General features: G+C 43.0%; 1 protein-coding gene across 3 annotated transcripts in view; it reads left to right on the top strand.

The window, feature by feature from the left end:
• ets1 (v-ets avian erythroblastosis virus E26 oncogene homolog 1) overlaps positions 1 to 18,211 on the top strand; it is a 37,493-nt gene that overhangs the window by 3,078 nt on the left and 16,204 nt on the right. Inside the window, exon 3 of one of the 3 annotated variants that reach the window (XM_062386017.1) lies at positions 2,613 to 2,760. In XM_062386017.1, coding sequence (XP_062242001.1) covers positions 2,613 to 2,760 — 148 coding nt within the window. Of the gene's footprint in view, positions 1 to 2,612; positions 2,761 to 10,990; positions 11,409 to 11,928; positions 12,358 to 18,211 lie in introns of those variants that run through there. The other 2 variants (XM_062386019.1, XM_062386020.1) reach the window with 2 other exon arrangements.

The following is an 18,211-nucleotide window of genomic DNA, read 5'->3' as shown; positions in this document are numbered from 1 at the left end:
TGCCACTTGATGATTGGCTCCTGCCTCCTCCATGTTAGTTCTTAAAAATGTTTTCAGCCATTTTAGGTTGTTCTTATCACATTGATGTTTATAAATGTTCTGTTTTGTGGCTATACATCTGAGGTGAGAGGACACGATTTATGGTATGCTGTCTATGGTCACAAAAGAAGAATGTGTGTTAATATGAGACACTTGACCATATCAAATTAAATTGGGTCCTTAGTACATTTGGAAATTCTGTCTTTTTTACGTGTGTTTTTCCATATTACAAAATATATTGAGCGATTTAAAACCCTGCTTCTTTCTATATACGGTATTGCACTTATTTTGTGGGTTGAACTGTCAGATCCTGGAAATGTTAATACGTACTGTTCAAATCATAATGCAGGCTGAAAACGTTTTGGTTAGGAGGTACAACATCAAATACACAAACCTATTTACAGTTTATATAGACAGTAGACGTGCTCTGTAGCCCAGCACCTTCACATATCAATAAGATCTCTTCACAGGAGGAGAGAGAATTTATGCCTCAGATCTCAGTGCCTGCTTGCCTTCTCCTATTTTAATGGACTGTATTATATTGTAACAATGTCTCGGTACTTTCTATATGTTTTACCACGGTTTGATCATTGTTCGAATTGGGCCGTTAACTCGTTCTGTCACAAATAAGTGGATTTGTAATACACTAATCCTTGTATACGGACAATGCTACTTAAGCTGTAAACATTTAGCTTTTTCTCTTTAGCAATTGAAAAAAACAATATGATTCTTTTTGCGTATTTGAACTTAGATAAAAGTTAGAGGTGTTTTTGTTCTGAAATACATACTGACCTCTGCATTTAAAGTTACTCTACATTTGAGCAGATCAAAGAATATCATAGTGTCGATGTTATCTTTCCTGTTATCTATATCGGCCTAACTGTTTTTCCATAAATCATCCATGTGGCTCCCTCCATCTAACTTTTTCACCCCCCCTTGCTGATTGGCCTGATACGAGGTGGCAGCGCTTGGAAAGATCCAAAGAGCCTCGTAAACTGACCTGATCCTGATCTGGTCATATTAGCCATCCATGACGCTGCATGGCCGCGTCCTGATAAATGCTGCTATGCTTAAACAGGGGCTGGTAATCAGATCGACAGTCACTCTGTCAGCCAGTATGTCAGTTGCTCTAATGACATGTAACAAATGTTGGGCTAATCCGACTCTGTGTGGAGGCTACATTGGCAAGAATAAATATGGCATTGCTCTTAAACTACTTTGACGTGTGAAAAAGAAAATAAAGGTGGAATTGTCACTACTATTTTTATACAATTTTGGGGGGATTTAAAAAAAACAAAACCCACAAACGCATTAAACACTAGTGGGGCTCTCTGAAAGTGTATATCCTACCTCCACCAAGGCTAATACCCTATCTTGCACTGACAAAGCAGTGTTTTTCCATTATTTATCTAGACTGCTGTATTCCAATTTGGCCCACAATTAATAATGAACCCAAAAATGATTATATACTTAAGATATCTGTAACTTGGTGTTGTGCTCCAATGCTGTATTGCATATGCGTGCAGCGCTATTTGCTGCGTGCTAGCTCGAGCTATCATGTGCTCCCACCACAAAGGTTTTACCAACCATGCAGACAGTCAGACCTCATAGATTTTGCTCCAGTTTTAAGCAAACCAATGCACTGCAACTCTCTCTCTCTTTCTCTCTCTATCTCTCTCTCTCTCTCTCTCTATCTCTCTCTCTCTCTCTCTTGTGCGCAACCTTGTCTTTTACTCTTGAGTCTGTGTATTAGTCACTTTGAATCAATTGCTTGTGAGAGCGACCTTTGCGATCTCGTGGCAAAGAAAGTGAAAAGAGATTCCTTGGTCAAACACAAAATGTTTCAGAAAGTTACATATTATGTTTAGTAAGGCTGATGCCTGTGAGAAAAGGTCAATCTGCTGTTCACATCGGTTTCAAACTGAAACATCCAACAATATCTATTGAGCTTTTTGTTTGTTGAAGGTTCTGACATGCTATAAATGGCCAAGTGGCTATCTTCCCCCCCGCTTACTATCTCTTGTATCCACATGGAATTTCATATCTCCTCTGGCTCCCCCTGTCAAGTGCTGACTTCAGACTTCCCCCCACAGCGCAAACTCTTATGATAAAAGCTCAGAGATAAGCAGGATAAAAAAACACAGCAAAGATAACCTAAATGAGTCAAATTTAGCCGCATGTTAGGGATAGCAATGAAAAAAAAATGTTTTCAAAAATCGAAGGTTGCACTGTTGTCCAAAGCCACTCGTTAGTATAATCAAGTGTTTTGAGTTGTCACTACACCACAAGACCCAGAAATACAATTTTTTAATTAGTTAACAAATATCACTCATGGCTAAAAATAATTGTCACACTCTGATTTATTTTGAGAACAATAAAACTCTGGAAAGTTGTGACCTTTTTAGAAAACTTCCAATGTAATTTTACTCTTGGAAATTAATTAATTCAATTCTTAGCTTGAATTACATTCATGATACAGAAAGGTATAAGCTGTGTGACATAAACAACATGCATCTGTCCAAGGCCCCTCAGTTCAGTTTGGCTGAACCATAATGTGTGCTGTGTGTCTCCAGAGGCAGAGCGGCGGGGTGGCAATGGGCCCTCAGACCCATCTACCAGGCGTGGTTCACCCTCAGCAGCAGTACTACCCCTCCCAGCCCCTCTACCCCCAGGACATCCCCCTGCAGGAGGTGCCCAACGGACACGATGTGTGCCCCACAGGTAAGAGACGCACACACAAAGCCCCACCTCAAACATGGGACAAGGTTTTAGAAGAAGAGCTTATTTGTTCACATATTTTTGATCAAAATCCATAACTTCCTTTTACGGCTGCTTACATTAAACTCATCTTCTTTTCGATCATGTTGCACACCTACATGCTTCCATGGATGATGTTCAAAATGAAATAGTCAATTGTTCATTGTGGATTTAACGGCCTAGAGCAGACAAACAAAAGACTTTGAAATGGTCATTCACACTCATGTGACATTCATGTCTGCAATCTTGACACACGCATTTATAATGCCTTATCTAGTTTTCTAGAACAGAAACACACACACACACACACACACACACACACACACACACACAAACACACACACACACACACACCCACACAGTCTCAACTAGGCCTGTTGTTCGGCGTCTGCTGCATGAGGGATGTTTGTGATGGTGACCCCGAGGGCAATGCCTTTACCAGATACCCCCTCTTGTTCTCTTTTTCCCTCTGTGTCCACTCTACTTCTGGGGACATTTAAATACCCTGCATATTTCTGCTTCCAATTCTGGTCCTCCATTTTTCTCTTTTTTATAAATTAGTTTTATTTTAAACTGGAACATTCCTTCCAGTTCACTGCGCTTGACTCTGGCCTCTACTCGTCCTCAAAAGTGATTGATGCTGGCGGACTGGGACGCACGCCACAGGAGTTGGGTAGGGGTGCTGCAGGGGCACAAGCTTCCTTCCGTCATCTCCCTGAGCTGGATGCAGGGGGCAAGACACAGGGCAAAGGGCGGCCATCTTTTTCCCAAGCCTCTGGTTTGGTCCCTGGAGAGGTGGAGGGGACTGAGTTTGCATGTGTGTGTGTGTATGTGTGTGAATGAGAGGGAGATTTGATAGGATTTACTTATGTTTGTTGCCAGAGTCACAATCCTTTCGGAGCCCTATCTTCATTGCTCCCAATGCTAAACCGTTGACATAAACATTGCTGAGTGGAAAAAAATGGCCGAGCATTGACCTTTTTTTTTTTCTCATCGTTCTCCAAAATCCTACAAAGCGCAGACCACAGGTCGAGGAGTGTTGAGCCACCTGGAGATGTGGTTAGAGTCATTTAGCTCTATTTAGATTTTTCAGCTGACAGCATATAGCGTTAGGAGTCTTTTATAACCTCAAATGCAGCTCAGTAACCTCTGACACAGTTTCGACACCCTGCAGCTATCGCTTTGACTCATTTCTCTCACGGAAAACAAAGTCTCCTCTTGAATGTTTTGCACTTGGAATATAATTTACTTCAATTTGTGAGTGGAAAAAATAAAACCACTATAAATCGAGGCATCCAAGTGATTTGGTACTTTGAAAATCTCTGCTTTGAAGTCACATGTGCATACCATTAATGCTTAACCATTGTTGCAGCAGTTTTGAACAATTCGTTTTGGCTCATTAACTGCAAATTAAGGTTTTATTTAATCTCTGGCCATCACATGGAGATTTGCTGGGATTTAATAGATTTTAATGACTTCACCACTTGACTTACAGTATGTATAAGGCCCCTTTTTACATTTATTCTGCTCTAGTTACTGAAGTCAAATTTTCAGTGAAACTAGACTAAAAATGAAATTCTACCTATATAAATCAGACCTGGCTAAATAGTTCATAGGCGAAACAGTGGTTTCAAGAGGTTTCTAAAGCACAGCAGGTAAGTCCAACATTGACACCATTCCTAACAATGTCACAAGCTAAATCCAGTGTGCTTGACATATGGGATCATATATTTTGTTTAAGTTTTAAAGTGGTTTCATAACATAGGTTTGTACAACTGAACTGACTCAGCTTTCTTTAGGAGTGGATAGGTAGTTGTTAAACTGAAATGTACGAGTGTGAGAAAGAAAGAGTACAGAGCAGATGTGAGGCGGGGATGTTCTATGTTAAAGGACCATCGCATGTTTGGCCCAGAGCCCAATGTCACACACACTGCTTCCTGACAACAGCCATGCCACGGTAATGTTTACACTAACCCGGCTCCGCTCCTCGCTATCCAACGCTCACACCACAGGAGCTGTTGTAAACTTCCATTGTGGAAATTTTCTATGTGTGTGTATGTGTGTGAAAAAAAAAGGAGTGAGTGTGTAATTTTGTGCAAGCTCATTGAAATCCAGGCACAGATCTCTCTCACACACACACACACACACAGACACATCCCACCAACATCCTGCAGTGATGCAGACTCCACATATTCATTCATTAAATTCACACCCTGCACTCTGGTGTGTATTGGTGGTGTGTATTGTATTACAGCATCCTCCCATTCAGTAAAACAGGCACACATACACACACACACACGCACTCCCAGGCACTCGTGGGTTCACTGTACATTTAAACATGCACTCCCATTCAGTACACACAGACGCAGCTGTGATCTGGCACTTTGGGACCATTGGCCTGTGTTTTATTTGATGTGATTTGACAGCTGGACAGTTGGAAGAGGAGGGGATGGGTGGAAAGCGAAGGAGGGTGGGCGGAATACAGTTTTAGGAGAGAGGACGGATAAGGAGAGGGATAAGTCACAGGGCTCGTACTGGCGTTGATGGGAGGAGAGGAGCCGAAGGGAGGGGAGGAGAGGAGGAGGATCTGAGTCTTACAGAGAGAGGTGGGGGGGTTCGCCTCTGAAGAGGGGCACGTCCTCACGGGCGCAGGCCCATTTTTTATTTCTAAAAGTAAACACGCAGCCTGCGGGGGTCCAGGGGGTTATGGGAAAGAAGGAAGCAGTGATGCTAATCAGGCCGGCGCACACTTCCCCCTCCAACAATAAAACAAAACAAGAGTGGAAACACGGAAAAGCGACAGACAACTGCAGAGGAATTGGCTGCACTGCTGCCATGGGCCTGGATTTGAACTGTACAGTGTGATTAGACTTCTGAAAATGTGGTGTTTGTCAATAAACAGAGGAAAGAGCTAAGACGTAACTTGTGTTTTTTGTACATTTTAAAACTTTAAAGACATTTTAAAGGATTTGAGTGAGTTAATGTGAGATGTCTAAGAAGTGGTTGCTTTGGAATCAGTTTACAGTAGAGTCCCTCTGGAATTTCTGTCCCATTGCTCAAGTTACTGCTTTACTGAGCTAAAAGAAATCCATAGTTTTTTATTTTCATAGGACATTTATTTGAATATTTTTCTAAATAAATACCTCTGACCTCACAAAACTTCTCAGGATTTTTCCCTCACTAATGGCTTGAGGAATGACCCCATTGCTTCCTGTTAGCATTTTAATGATTTTTTTCAAGATCCCTTTAACAGGGCGCTACAAGTATGATTTCTGGGAAGTGTGAGTGTAGTGAGTTCCTCTTGATGGCACGGTGACTAATTACAAAACCCCTTCAGTTGGAGAACAAACAGTTCTGAAACAAAAGCAATCACTGACGGGGGATGATGCAACAGATTACAGCTCATCAGGAAAGGTGGCGCTTTAATGAATCCTAAGAGAGACCTCCCATTGTTTTAATGTTCATATCATGGGCTTAGTAATTTTCACAGACTGTTAACTACAATGAGTGTACACTGAATGGTAATTGTAAGAGTGACTCTTACTGTGTCTCATTTTACGCATTCGCAGTCTTATAAAATCCATTCTATATCAGTTAAGTTTAATTCTTCTATATAGTCCCTCAATATAAGAGCATTTATTTAACATTTAACAAAGTACAGGAGTCGGCCACTGTGTTTTCACAGGCAGAGCATTGTCTTTTCAGACTGACATTTATTCAGTGAGAAACAAATGAAAACCACAGAGCGATGTACTTTCCCTTCAGCTGAGAGAGGATCAGCTTGATCTGAAAGTGTGGTGGTAACAGAGGGGAGGGAGGGCAAGACGAGGAGAGGGAGGATTGGGAGGCAAAGAGACCATGAGGGGGGTGGGGATAATTGAATTATCTTTACAATGGACTGATGGGGGGCACGTGGTGCCACTAATGGAGGAAGAGATGTCCTTTTTAGCGGAGCTAATTGTTCAGAAAAGAGGTGAGCCTTGTTCAGGGAGGCCCTGCTACTTAGTAGCGCGTGCACATACGCACACACATGCACGCACTCACACACATACTCTCAGAAGAGACTTTGGAATGTGAGGCACAGGAACAAGAGAGAGAGAGATGTACATAAGCACAGTACATTAGCGCACACAAACACACACAAACACGCACACACACACACACACACACACACACACACACACACACACTGGGGGTACACCGCTCATGTCCCAGCTAGCCCTCTGATCTCAGCAGGGGAGCATCCAGCCTGTGGCACCTTCAGACAGCATCCACAACAGATAGAGCTGAGACTGAGCTACTAGACATAGGCCACAAGGACCCCACTGTTTTAGTGTTTCACTGTCTGCTCTCTGGCTCTCTCTCTGTCTCTCTCTCTCTCTCTCTCTCTCTCTCTCTCTCTCTCTCTCTCTCTCTCTCTCTCTCTCTCTCTCTCTCCCTCTCTGTTTGTGTGTGTGTGTCCCATCTGTGTGTCTGCTTGAGTGCCTGTAAATGAGTGACTGATTGATTACATGCTAAATGCTGTCCATTCACTCAACATACCAAACCTGTCGGGCCACATCCAGTATCTGAGATGATTTACACTTGGACCAATTTATATATATTTTTTTTGTAAATGTTGAAAAGAAAATGAAGTCAAGCTAAAAATGAATATACTCTCGGCAACCAAAAATCTTGTGACTCGTTGCGAGGGAACCAAGACCAAAGACAAATATCTTTTGACAGCTGAATGGATTGCTCTAAATCGAATAACCTTTCAGTTAACTCTGTGAAAAGTAGCAGGTGCAGCGGTTACATCTGAGGATTATAGACAGGCACACAGCACAGATGTGCCAGCGAGACAGGCAGCAGGCGGGAGAGGTTGGTGAGCAGAGAGAGAGAGAGAGAGAGAGAGGGAGAGAGGGAGAGAGAGAGAGAGAGAGAGAGAGAGAGATGCTTTAGCTTGGGGTGGTAGACTGCGACGCAAATGAGCATAGCCAGCTAACTGTCAAAACCATGGCAACAGCATTTACCAGGTGAAGAAAAGAGACAGTGAAACCAAAACTTGTTTGATCTGGGACATGTGTTTTCAAGCAAACTGGTTCATACTCCAGGTCGCTTGGTCGTTGTCTATGAGAGTGTGACGGTTAACAATCTGTCTTCTCAGAAGGAAATGGTGCAATTTGCTTCAGCAATAGTTATTCTGGGGGGTTTGCAAAACTTTGACAAAGGCAGCTGATATACAGAGATCTCCATATAGATAAAGTCAGTGTCAGATTTTTATGGAAACTGTTTTTCGCCGTGTCAGTGTGCTGTTCATAAAAACATGTTTGTCCTTAGGGTCACACAGGCTGTCTAAGTAAGATTTACTCCGAGAAGAAAAAATCAGCTGAGAAACAGAAATGTATTCACATGTTTCCTGGCAGCAGGAATTTAAAGCAACAACGTTTTGCTTGCGGTTACTTTGTTGCTGCCTATTTACGGGACTTGTTTCTACAATTTCAATATACCAACCCTGAAAAAACTGCTAAAAAGTTTCTGATTAAGCGATTAGGCGACGGGAAGAAGGGAACCAAATTGAAAGATGTTGCAGTGACGCCAGCCCAGATATTAGTCAGCAACACCATTAAACCTCTAATGGCCGCCCTGAGGCACAAAGGGACGCGGGCCGTCCTTTTAAGGACAGATATGAGGGAGTTCATTAACAGAAAACAAAGAGGTCCAGTCAGCTAGAGTGAGAGACTGACTGACTAAGGTGACGTGAGCGGTACTGCCCCCCCCCCCCCCCCCTCCCCACCTCTTATTCTTCTCTTCAATCACCCCCCACTACTTTGCCCCTGGTGAGGCAGCTCCTCTCACCGCAGAACCCAACAGCGCTCTTCCCAGACGAGGCTCCTATCAGGCCAATGAAACCTGATCCAGGGCTGCTAATGGAGCCAGTGAAGTACCACCGGTCTAAAAATCCATGTGTGATCAATATCCCTGGCTCCCCAGCCTCCATCCAGATCATCCCATTTAGAAATACATGAGTACAGTACACGCAGTATCATATTGATGTGCATCATAGGTTGCGCCCCTATGGTTGCGCCTCATGACTCACTCTAATAGGGTTGCTTATGATGAGCATAGATCTATGGAAAATTTACAAAAAAGAAAGGTTGCATTTCCTTTAACCTGAGTCCAAAGTACGTCTCCTTGCTGGAACCTGATGGTTTTTATAAAAAGCATTTCGTTCCAGTGCAACTTGTGTGAGATCTACTGGTATAATCTGTTATTAATGTTTCTGCTGTCCTGGGAGGTGTTCCCTAATGGCCGCAGTTTGCTCAGAGTGGAGCCGTACTGTGTCTAAAATGTCCAGTCATTCTCTTGTCTTTGTCTATTTTTTCCCAGTGACAGAACTAACAATTGATTCAATTTCCAGCAAGGCACGGTCATTGTTCCTGATTATTTTAAGATAAGAAAGGACACAAATCTGAGAGTATAATAAAGCAACATGAGGTTTACAACAGGCACAATGCCTTATTTTAACTTGATTTTCATTGATGGTTTTGATGTGACCAAGTTTGATTGACTTGTACTGCTGAACTTTATACTTTGCATTTTTAACCCTCTGGCATCTGCACTCGCGTTGGCACAATCAAATCGTGTGATGCGTCTTGTGTGTTTTAGGATCCAAAGTGTTGATATGCCAAGTCCAACTAATAAAATGTATAGTCTGGTCACATATAGGCAATGTTTTGCTGAAGAAAAGTTGCTGAACATTCGCAAGGAAAACATTTGTATTTTGGTATGTATAGGCTAAATTAAAAAACATCCTCAAATGGCCATTATAGCCTCAAAACTGTATTTAAGGTTTAAATACATTATATCTACAGGGGGATGATTTTACAGGTAATACTGTATATTTTCAAGATTTCCCCTTATACAAGACGTTTAAAGAAAGAAAAGGACATGGCTGTTTCTTATTGATCAGTAAAAGGTGAGCAGGAAATACTCTGAGGGGTTTATGAGGGTGAGCTCCAAGTTACGAGGAAGCCTGGACTTGTAGAATATGGGACACTGACAGTCCAGACTCTCCATTCAGCTTTTAGTCTGTGCTACTTCTTCTTCCTTAATATAAACTCTTTTGTGCTCAGCAATTTTTGTAATCTAAAACAATCTCCAAAAGACATACTGTTTCTTACTCACAGAGAGTTCCTATAATGTTCCTATAGGGAAACAATGTGTCTAATATGCCTGCAATATCTCTACTTTATGTTTTCTTTCCAAGTGAAATGATGTAGTTCTAGAATGAACAGCTTGCTGTTATCTTTGGATAGTAGATAGTAGGGTTTAAGAATCTCAGGGTAACTCACAATACCCAATACATAACTCACAATAACAATAATATCACGATCCAGCAATAGTGCAATATCTGCGTGATATCTAACTGAAGAATACAAAATACCTTACAGAGGTAAAGTGCAGGATTTGTGTATTTATTCACTGCACTTTGGAGTCAGTTTCATACAAACTGAGACAAAACAATGTAGAACAAGTCCATTTAGTGTTAGTGTCTCTTTATTCCACACACGGTGACATGTCTACACGTGACATTATTCCAATGTAAATTAATTATAAACTGGCATAAGCAGATAAGACAAAATAACAACATTTTGATTTTGATTCGGTGCCTGCATATTGTTAATCGTACATCTCCTGAGTCTGGACAAAGATATATCGCCTTATCAATATTTAATCCCACCCCGAGTAGACAGCACTATACATATACCCCCTCCCAGTAAATGTGGTGAAGCATTACTACAGCTCTCTCTCTCTCTCTCTCTCTCTCTCTCTTTCTTTCTCTCAGACATCAGCAGCTCTCACATCTCCACAGTGATTAGCAACCCTGTAAAAAAGAAAAAGAAAAAAAAGAAAAAGAAAAAAAAGAAAAAGTCGAGTAATTTGCGGGAACTTGTAAACTCCTGATGACGTGAAGGGGTCTTGGTCCAAGAAGTTTTCTCACAGAGGAGCAGGGGGTGGTAGTCTGTATGTATGTGTGTGTGTGTGTTTGTGTGTGTGTAGAATAGTATGGTAGTGCTGGTGATGGTGTGTGTGTAGGGGGGTTGAGCATCGTAATTGAATTGTGAATCAACTGGCAAGTCAGCCCCCCCCCCCCCCCCCCCCCCAACCTCTATACCACACCTCTCCAAACACCGCCCCCTTCAGCTGTCGTCGGCTCCCTGCAACGCAACGCCCATCAGCCGGGGAGAGGGAGGAAGGAGCGAGCGTGAGTGAGTGAGTTAGAAAGAACGAGGAAAAGAGGGAGTGTGCGTGTAGTGCGGCGTGTGTGTGTGTGTTTGTGTGTCTACATGTACCGGAGAGAAAGAGAAAGATCCGAAGTGTAAGAAACTGAGGCGGTTCATAGTGTGAGGGGACAAGAAGACAGCGAGAAAGAGACAACAAGGAGAAGAAGAAGAAGAAGAAGAAGAAGAAGCGGGGAACCACAGGGACAAGCAGAGCCCACTCTTTATTTATAGTGTGTGGGGCTGTTAGAATAAACAGAGAGGGACGCTGCGCTGATCCGATGATCATGACGGCGGCTGTCGATATGAAACCGACGCTCACCATCATTAAGGCTGAGAAAATGGACGGTGAGTGACACAAGTCTTCTGTGAGAGCTTGACAGTTAGCGTGAGACTGTAGTGCTGATGGTTGCGTCCCGGTGAACGATTTGATCTGTGCGTCAACCGTCGGTGCTGGAGACTGAGCGGGACACAGCGTTCTGATGTGTCAGGGGTGACAAGACGCTGTCGGTTGCTCAACATCGGACAACACGCAACACTTAAGGAGAAATGCACGCCGGAGGCTCCCCAGTCATGCAATAGGCTATTTATGTGTGTGTTTGTGTGTGTGTGTGTGTGTGTGTGTGTGTGTGTTTCTCATTATTATTGAATGAATCAGGCTCCAAGCGGTCTGCATTTGCAATTCAAAATGTGATGCTGTGTGGGGGAAAAAGTTATCAGACTCAGAGTTTTTACATTTTCATTCATCACAGAAGTCTTAATGACAACACAGCCACATGTTTAATTCATGACCCTGTGATTCATATTCTTTAATGTGGATGATAAACTCTGAAAGAGTCCAGGTTTTCAAGTCATCCCCGGTTTATTAATATCGATTACATGATCAGATTTGCTCTGATATATCTTCAAATAAGTTAAGCTTTGTAGGTTTGTTGTTCAAAAACATATCCCTCTTCCTTTCATCCTGCTTTGATCTCAGTGAGGATCCAGACTATCAAAGCACCCATCTCTCACCCATATATTCAGCGTCATACTTGGAGAGCCGGGGTATTCTGCCCCTGGAGCCGGCAAGGGAGTCAAACTGTGTTGCTCACTGCCTCCTCTGCCTCCCTCAATCCTTTCTTCTCTGTCTCCCCTTCCTCCCCCTCAGTGTTTGAAACTGGCTTTCCAGAGGGGAGGAGAGACAGACTGAGGTCATGAATCTGCAGTGCTGAGGCTTGCCTCTCTGACCCTGCTGCCTGGAAGACTTTGCTTGCTGCAGCGGTAGTCCAGGGCACAGACAGGGAAGCTCGCAACTGTGAGCTGTGTTTGTGTTGAGCTTTAAAAACTTTCTGTGGTTTCACTTGTCTTTTTTTTTGTTGTACACAGACAAATGCTACAAATGGGCCCATGTTTGGAGGATTTGCATAAGGCAGTTTTTTACATTAACTTATCCACGGAGCTGGTGCAGCTCAGGTGGCACTGAGTCTGTTGTATCATTGAAATTTGATACTAAATGCTAGCGTTGACCCACTAAGCGACTGTGACTCACCACATTTACCACCTTCTCTTCACTGTCAATACATGCATAATAGAGATTCTTATATACACATCTCACAAATGCACATAGAAGGTGCTGACAGCTGCAGTTCGGTTGCTAAAGCGTAGTGCTCTCTTGCAAAACCGTTTCGCAATGTGTGCTCCTGCTCACTTGGGTGCATTCAGGTCAAGTTGAGGCTGCCAAGAAGGAGTTCACAACTTCACACAAAAACACATTATCTCCACCTCTCTCTTATACTCACAAGAACACTTTTATGTTCACTCCTTGATACTACCATGCTCAGAAGATAAACGCAAAGTCCAAGGCTGTTTGCTATCCCTATAAGACACAATATTGATATCCCTGTGCACTGCATGCATTTAACACACATATGACTTGTTATTAGCTTACAACTTAGTGATAAAGATAAGCATCTCATAGAGAACCAGAACACATGGGTTGATTTGTTGGATTGTGAAAGTAGCCCACCTCCCAGTGGACAAGACTCTTCATAGCACAGATCAAGGGAATTGTAGGAACTAGACTTTCTTTTTTCTTCCTTTATACCGGTAACCACATACATACATACATTCATCACTAACAGCCATAAGTGGTCTCCAGCCCCCCTTTCTATATTGTTTGTTTTCCTTTGCAACGGAAGGACAGTCAGTGTCAGCTTACCTGAAGCCTGTCCTCCCTTTTTCCAGCAGAGGTAATTCCCTTTAAAGCACTCACACACTGCCAGGGTCAGAGGCTCAACCAAACAAGACTTATCATGTTCCAGGAGGGTTTTATTCCTCTATTTAAAATTGTAGCAGTCAATTCCTGATACAGCACACTCACTTCAGTGTGACCCATAACACGGTAGCTTATTATTGAAAGCATCGTGTAGCCATAACAAAACCGCCAGCTCTACAGAGACACATTTTAAAGATGAAGAAGAAGACATCAGTATTTAACACGGGAGGGGTTGGATTTTGTCATTCTAGGCATGCAAGGAGAAAGAGTGTTGTCTGTCTTCTACTTTTGTATAATTGAAATTCTTATTACATGTTATAGTATATCCAGCTATCGATACTCTGTGGTTCAGTATGGCTTCAATCAAAGAGCTGTCAATCATTTATAGGTAACATATTTGTCAGATTGAGTGAGTTGTCTCTGTTACTTTCTGTTACTATATGTTCCTGAGATCAGGCTTCAGTGACTGACAGGAATGCCTAGAGGGCATGCCCTGCTGGGTGGCATGCATGGAGGCATAGGAGGAGCTTTCGTGGGAGGCTCTCTTTTTTATCTGATCAAAATGCTGATGTTTGTTATAACTGGCATGCCTGATGCTTCTGCCGAGAGCCCTTATCAGGCTTCGCGTTCCACGCCCGCCACATACCCTATGCATACAGGCCATGCCATACAAATGGTAGCTAGAGTGGCCTCACTGGTTGTCTCTCCCAAGGTGCCTCCCTTGTTGGTACAGTGTGAAGAGGGGTAGCTTATGCCAGGACAGAGTTACGAGCGTCAGGTTTTTGCTATGCTGTGTTTGCGTCAGCACTCCTCCAGTAGTGCAGGGTATATATGTCAATGTTTGAGTGTGCGTGGCTGGCTGGCAGCTGTGCAAACACTGTTTGGGTGATCCAGGCTTCTCTTGATGTGGTCTATCAATGAATCGGGCCAAACGGAGCAAACAGGTCAGTTTTTCATGGGATGTCAAACCGAGGGTATTTCTTTGCCAAATCAAAACTTGATTAATCACTCCACTTTTCAGTGAATTATGCACATGTTACAGGGTAGGGTTTGACCAGACCGTGTTTCTGAGGGCGCGACAGATACCAACTTGCTCAATGGGCCTCCCTGTGATGGTCAGAGTGGTCCATTGACTGGGTGGATACTAGTGAATTGGATGTCTTTTAGTTTCCACAATGACCTTGTCTATCTTTCCTTGCCCTGCTCAGTGATGCCACTGTGTTACATCAGATAGGTATTCCCCCATTCAGCCAGTGTGTCATTCATTGCTCCTTCCGTTATCTGCTTTGTTGACCATATAAATATAAAACCATTATACTGCGTGGGTCATATCTAGACACCTCCCTGGTGGATACACACCCTAATCTTTGCTTATAAAGCTTAGTCATACGGTGAGACATGTTAGCACCCGATATCAAAGTCTGCCAAATAGCAAGCATATAGTGAGAAAAAAGGCCTGTTTGTGGGACACCAAGAGACAGATCTTCTAAGGTGCAGTCACTACGATGGTAGTAAATATTCATAGCTATAGTAAAAAAAAAAAAATTCTCATTTACTCACATTCCACAAAAAAACAACAACCAAAACAAAGGAAAACATGTTCCTTGGCCAAGGGAATAAAGCATTAACAAGCTTTTTTGTAAAGACAACTCTTTTCAATCATCACCCACCCACTCATACAGTTCCTCCCCCAGTTTTCCTCCCCCTCCTCTCCCTTTCTTCCTCTGCTTCCATGTCTTTCTGCTGGCCACATGAGTTTCTATCAAGCAACCTTGATGTGGTGTCGAGTGCGTTCCTGGGGAGTGCACTTTGTCCCATCCCCAGTCATTCCTTGCGTGTAATGCCTGAGTCATGGCACAAGACGCCTGCCTCACCACACAACACGACTGCTTGGTTTGCTGACTGGTTTGTCTACCACAGGCTTCTCCCCTCTCTACATTACCAGTCTGACTGTGAACCCTAACTGGCCTGACTCTGCATCTGGCTTCACAGCCGCCCACGCAACTCTGCATAGCCCTGAGTGCTTTATAACTTTTTTTTTTCTCATGCTCTGTTTCCATCATATGGCTCTACATTTAGGACCTGTGTTTCCTATTGTGGAATGGAAACTGTGCAAGTTTGGCCTGTTTTGAGAATATGTCCACTGTACTGAAAGGCACAAGGTTTGTTTCACCATGGATGTTTCAGTCGTCCACAACTAGGCCATGTCAGTCATATTGTTCCGTTTATGTTCCAGATTTCCCTCACTTGTTTTCTCTTCTGTTTGCTGCACACCACCTGTTTTTGGAGTCAGTATTGCGTGCTGGTTTTGTAATCAGACCAACAAATGGGACGCAGCCACAGATTTTATGTGTATCAGACACACATCATCAGATTCATACTCATAGTTGGCCTGTTGAAGCACAGGAGGGCAAAGAAGGGTGTGTTTGTGTGGGTGTCAGGCTCTGTTGTGTAGGTGTGACCCTGTGGTGCTCATGACGAGTTGGGCCTTAGTGATACTGTCAAATAGTTTTTAGCTGTGGTAAAAGCAGCTGGATTCCTTAGCTTTGTGCTCTGCGATCTGTGAGCTGTGATCTCCCTGGAATCAGCATTTACACATATTAACATTAGTTGCCTTCAAGCCCAAATGTTCAGAACACAATGCCAATTTTTCTCTTTGAGAATGTGGTTGTTTTTCTGGTATATTATTGTTTGGCTTCACCTAAATCCTCATTAGAGATGGTCTGTTTGTTATCTAAAATGTGTGATCGTTGCATGCATATTTAGAAGGTAACTGAGTCATGGGGCAGGAATTTTACAAGACATGGTCATTGGTTTCATCATGACCAGACGCATTGTCAAACGAATTAGCATGATATTCTCTGAAGTCCAGTCATTTTTCAATGGAATGAGTCACAGCCTGTCCTTGCTTGCATATATAAGTGTGTTTGTATGAGAAAGCAAGATAAATGGGGAGCTTGAGAAGACAAGGTAAGCAGAGTTTTCACAAGTCTTGGTTCAAATCTTAGAATCAGTATGGTCAGCCAGACCTGATACATTTGACCTGCCATGAAAAATAACATGTCTTAAATAAGATAAAGGAAGACATATGTGTTCAGATATTTGATGCTTTGTGCCCTTGTTGGCAGTAGAGCCTACACTGAGCTTAAAATAGAAGGGCAAGTAATCCCTCTGAGCTGAGACCATTTTGCCACTTACACCGCAAGTCATTTTTTGGTCACATTAGTGGAAAACAAGAAAGCAGTGTGAAGCACATTAGCGATTGTAAAACAGAGGCGGAATGTAAAGCACGCAACGTGAAAATACTGTGGTCTGGCGGGAATTTATTTTTCAAGTATCCATCTGTCGTCTTTAGTTTGCCTTCAAACAAGCAGCACGCTCTTATATATTGTACGAATGCGTTCATATTGCACAAAAGGATGAGGGTCGAGGGGCAAACGGTCCTGTGAATGTGTGCAAATGTGTGGCTGTGCACTGTCCCACGTGATTCAAACTTATATCAGCAGCCTGGTTGTGGAATGTATCAGTTTGGACAAAAAATGTGGCAGGCACCATGTTTTGTGGAAAAAATGCAACACGGAGAGTAAACTGTTTGTCAGATATGTCGTGTGTTTGGTTTAACGCCTAAACAGTTCCCCCAGAGCATCCCCTTTTTGTTTACAGCAGAGATGGAGCCTGGGAGGGCAGCTAGCTGGGATATAGCTACACTAGCACCACCTGCACTCACACAAGTACAGCACTTGCATGTCACTTCACTTTTCTCGTCACTATGTGCAGCAATGACCGATTTAAAATAAGGCAGTCAAATCCTTTGGACTAAGAAGTGCTTTCATTATAAACATTTAACATACAGTATATGGAGGTCACGGAAAACGCTCAAGTTGAGTGAGATTCGCCCATTGTGTTTGTGTAGTGCTTTAGCGCAGATTTATCTTTTTACATTTTTTTACAGTATCGGAGAACCCCAAAGTTGTGCAATGGGTTTTTGTGAGGAATGTATTACTGTTGCTCAACATTTATACATAGAGCCCAGGCTGTTTCACACTGTTTGAGATCATAGCTGCAACACAACGTGTACGCAGTTAAATAAGCAACAAGGAGCCAAATCCTGTCTTATCTCTTTGACCCTCATTCTTCTGGAAAGACAAGGATGTTCATCTAGCTTCTAGCAAAAATATGTTAAGTGTCTGTTGGCTATGATGAGGGATCATTTTAAACTCAGAGGTAATGTCACATCGAACGCTGAGACTTTGACCTAAACAGTAGAGTTAATGCACTTTCACATCATAAGCTAATATGATTTCAGAGATGGAGGCAGTGGAAGGAAAAAAAAGCAGCAAGGCAGCAATGGGGTATTAGTCTCACTTATTGTCTGTGTCGGTGGCCGGCGTGTCTGTGGCAGTGATCATTCTGGACAACTCCAGTTTAATGACCAAGGACGATGTCTGCAGTTGTGCAGCTGCTTTATCCCAGGTTTGTGCTTCACAGGGGCAGCCAGAAGCCAGTGGTGAAGAATAAAGAATAAAACTAGTGTAAGAGCACTGTTGTCAGTGACGTTGGGAGGGTCCTGGTATGTGTGTGGCATTTATTTAGGTTAGCACTGTTCAATTTTGAGCCGTCTTGGGTCAAAGTCTGGTCGGGCTTCGTCACATAGGCCTTGCTTGACCCAGGCCTACATATCTATTCCTGGTCCTTGGCATTGAGATGGAAATCTAAACAGCGGGGCAGCTGGCTGAACAAGCAGCCCTCTCAAAGCCAGACTGCCACCCTGTCCTCCTCCTCTTGCTCCACTGCAACCCTCAGCCACCACTTTATCACCCAGTGCTGTTGAATGGGCTCCCTCCAAGTTGGTTGGGTTTATGACCCTGTGTTCTCAGACCAGTGGTCCAGACAC

Source organism: Platichthys flesus, chromosome 4 (assembly GCF_949316205.1).
Source record: "Platichthys flesus chromosome 4, fPlaFle2.1, whole genome shotgun sequence".
NCBI lineage: Eukaryota > Metazoa > Chordata > Actinopteri > Pleuronectiformes > Pleuronectidae > Platichthys > Platichthys flesus.
This window is presented reverse-complemented; position numbering and strand designations above follow the sequence as displayed.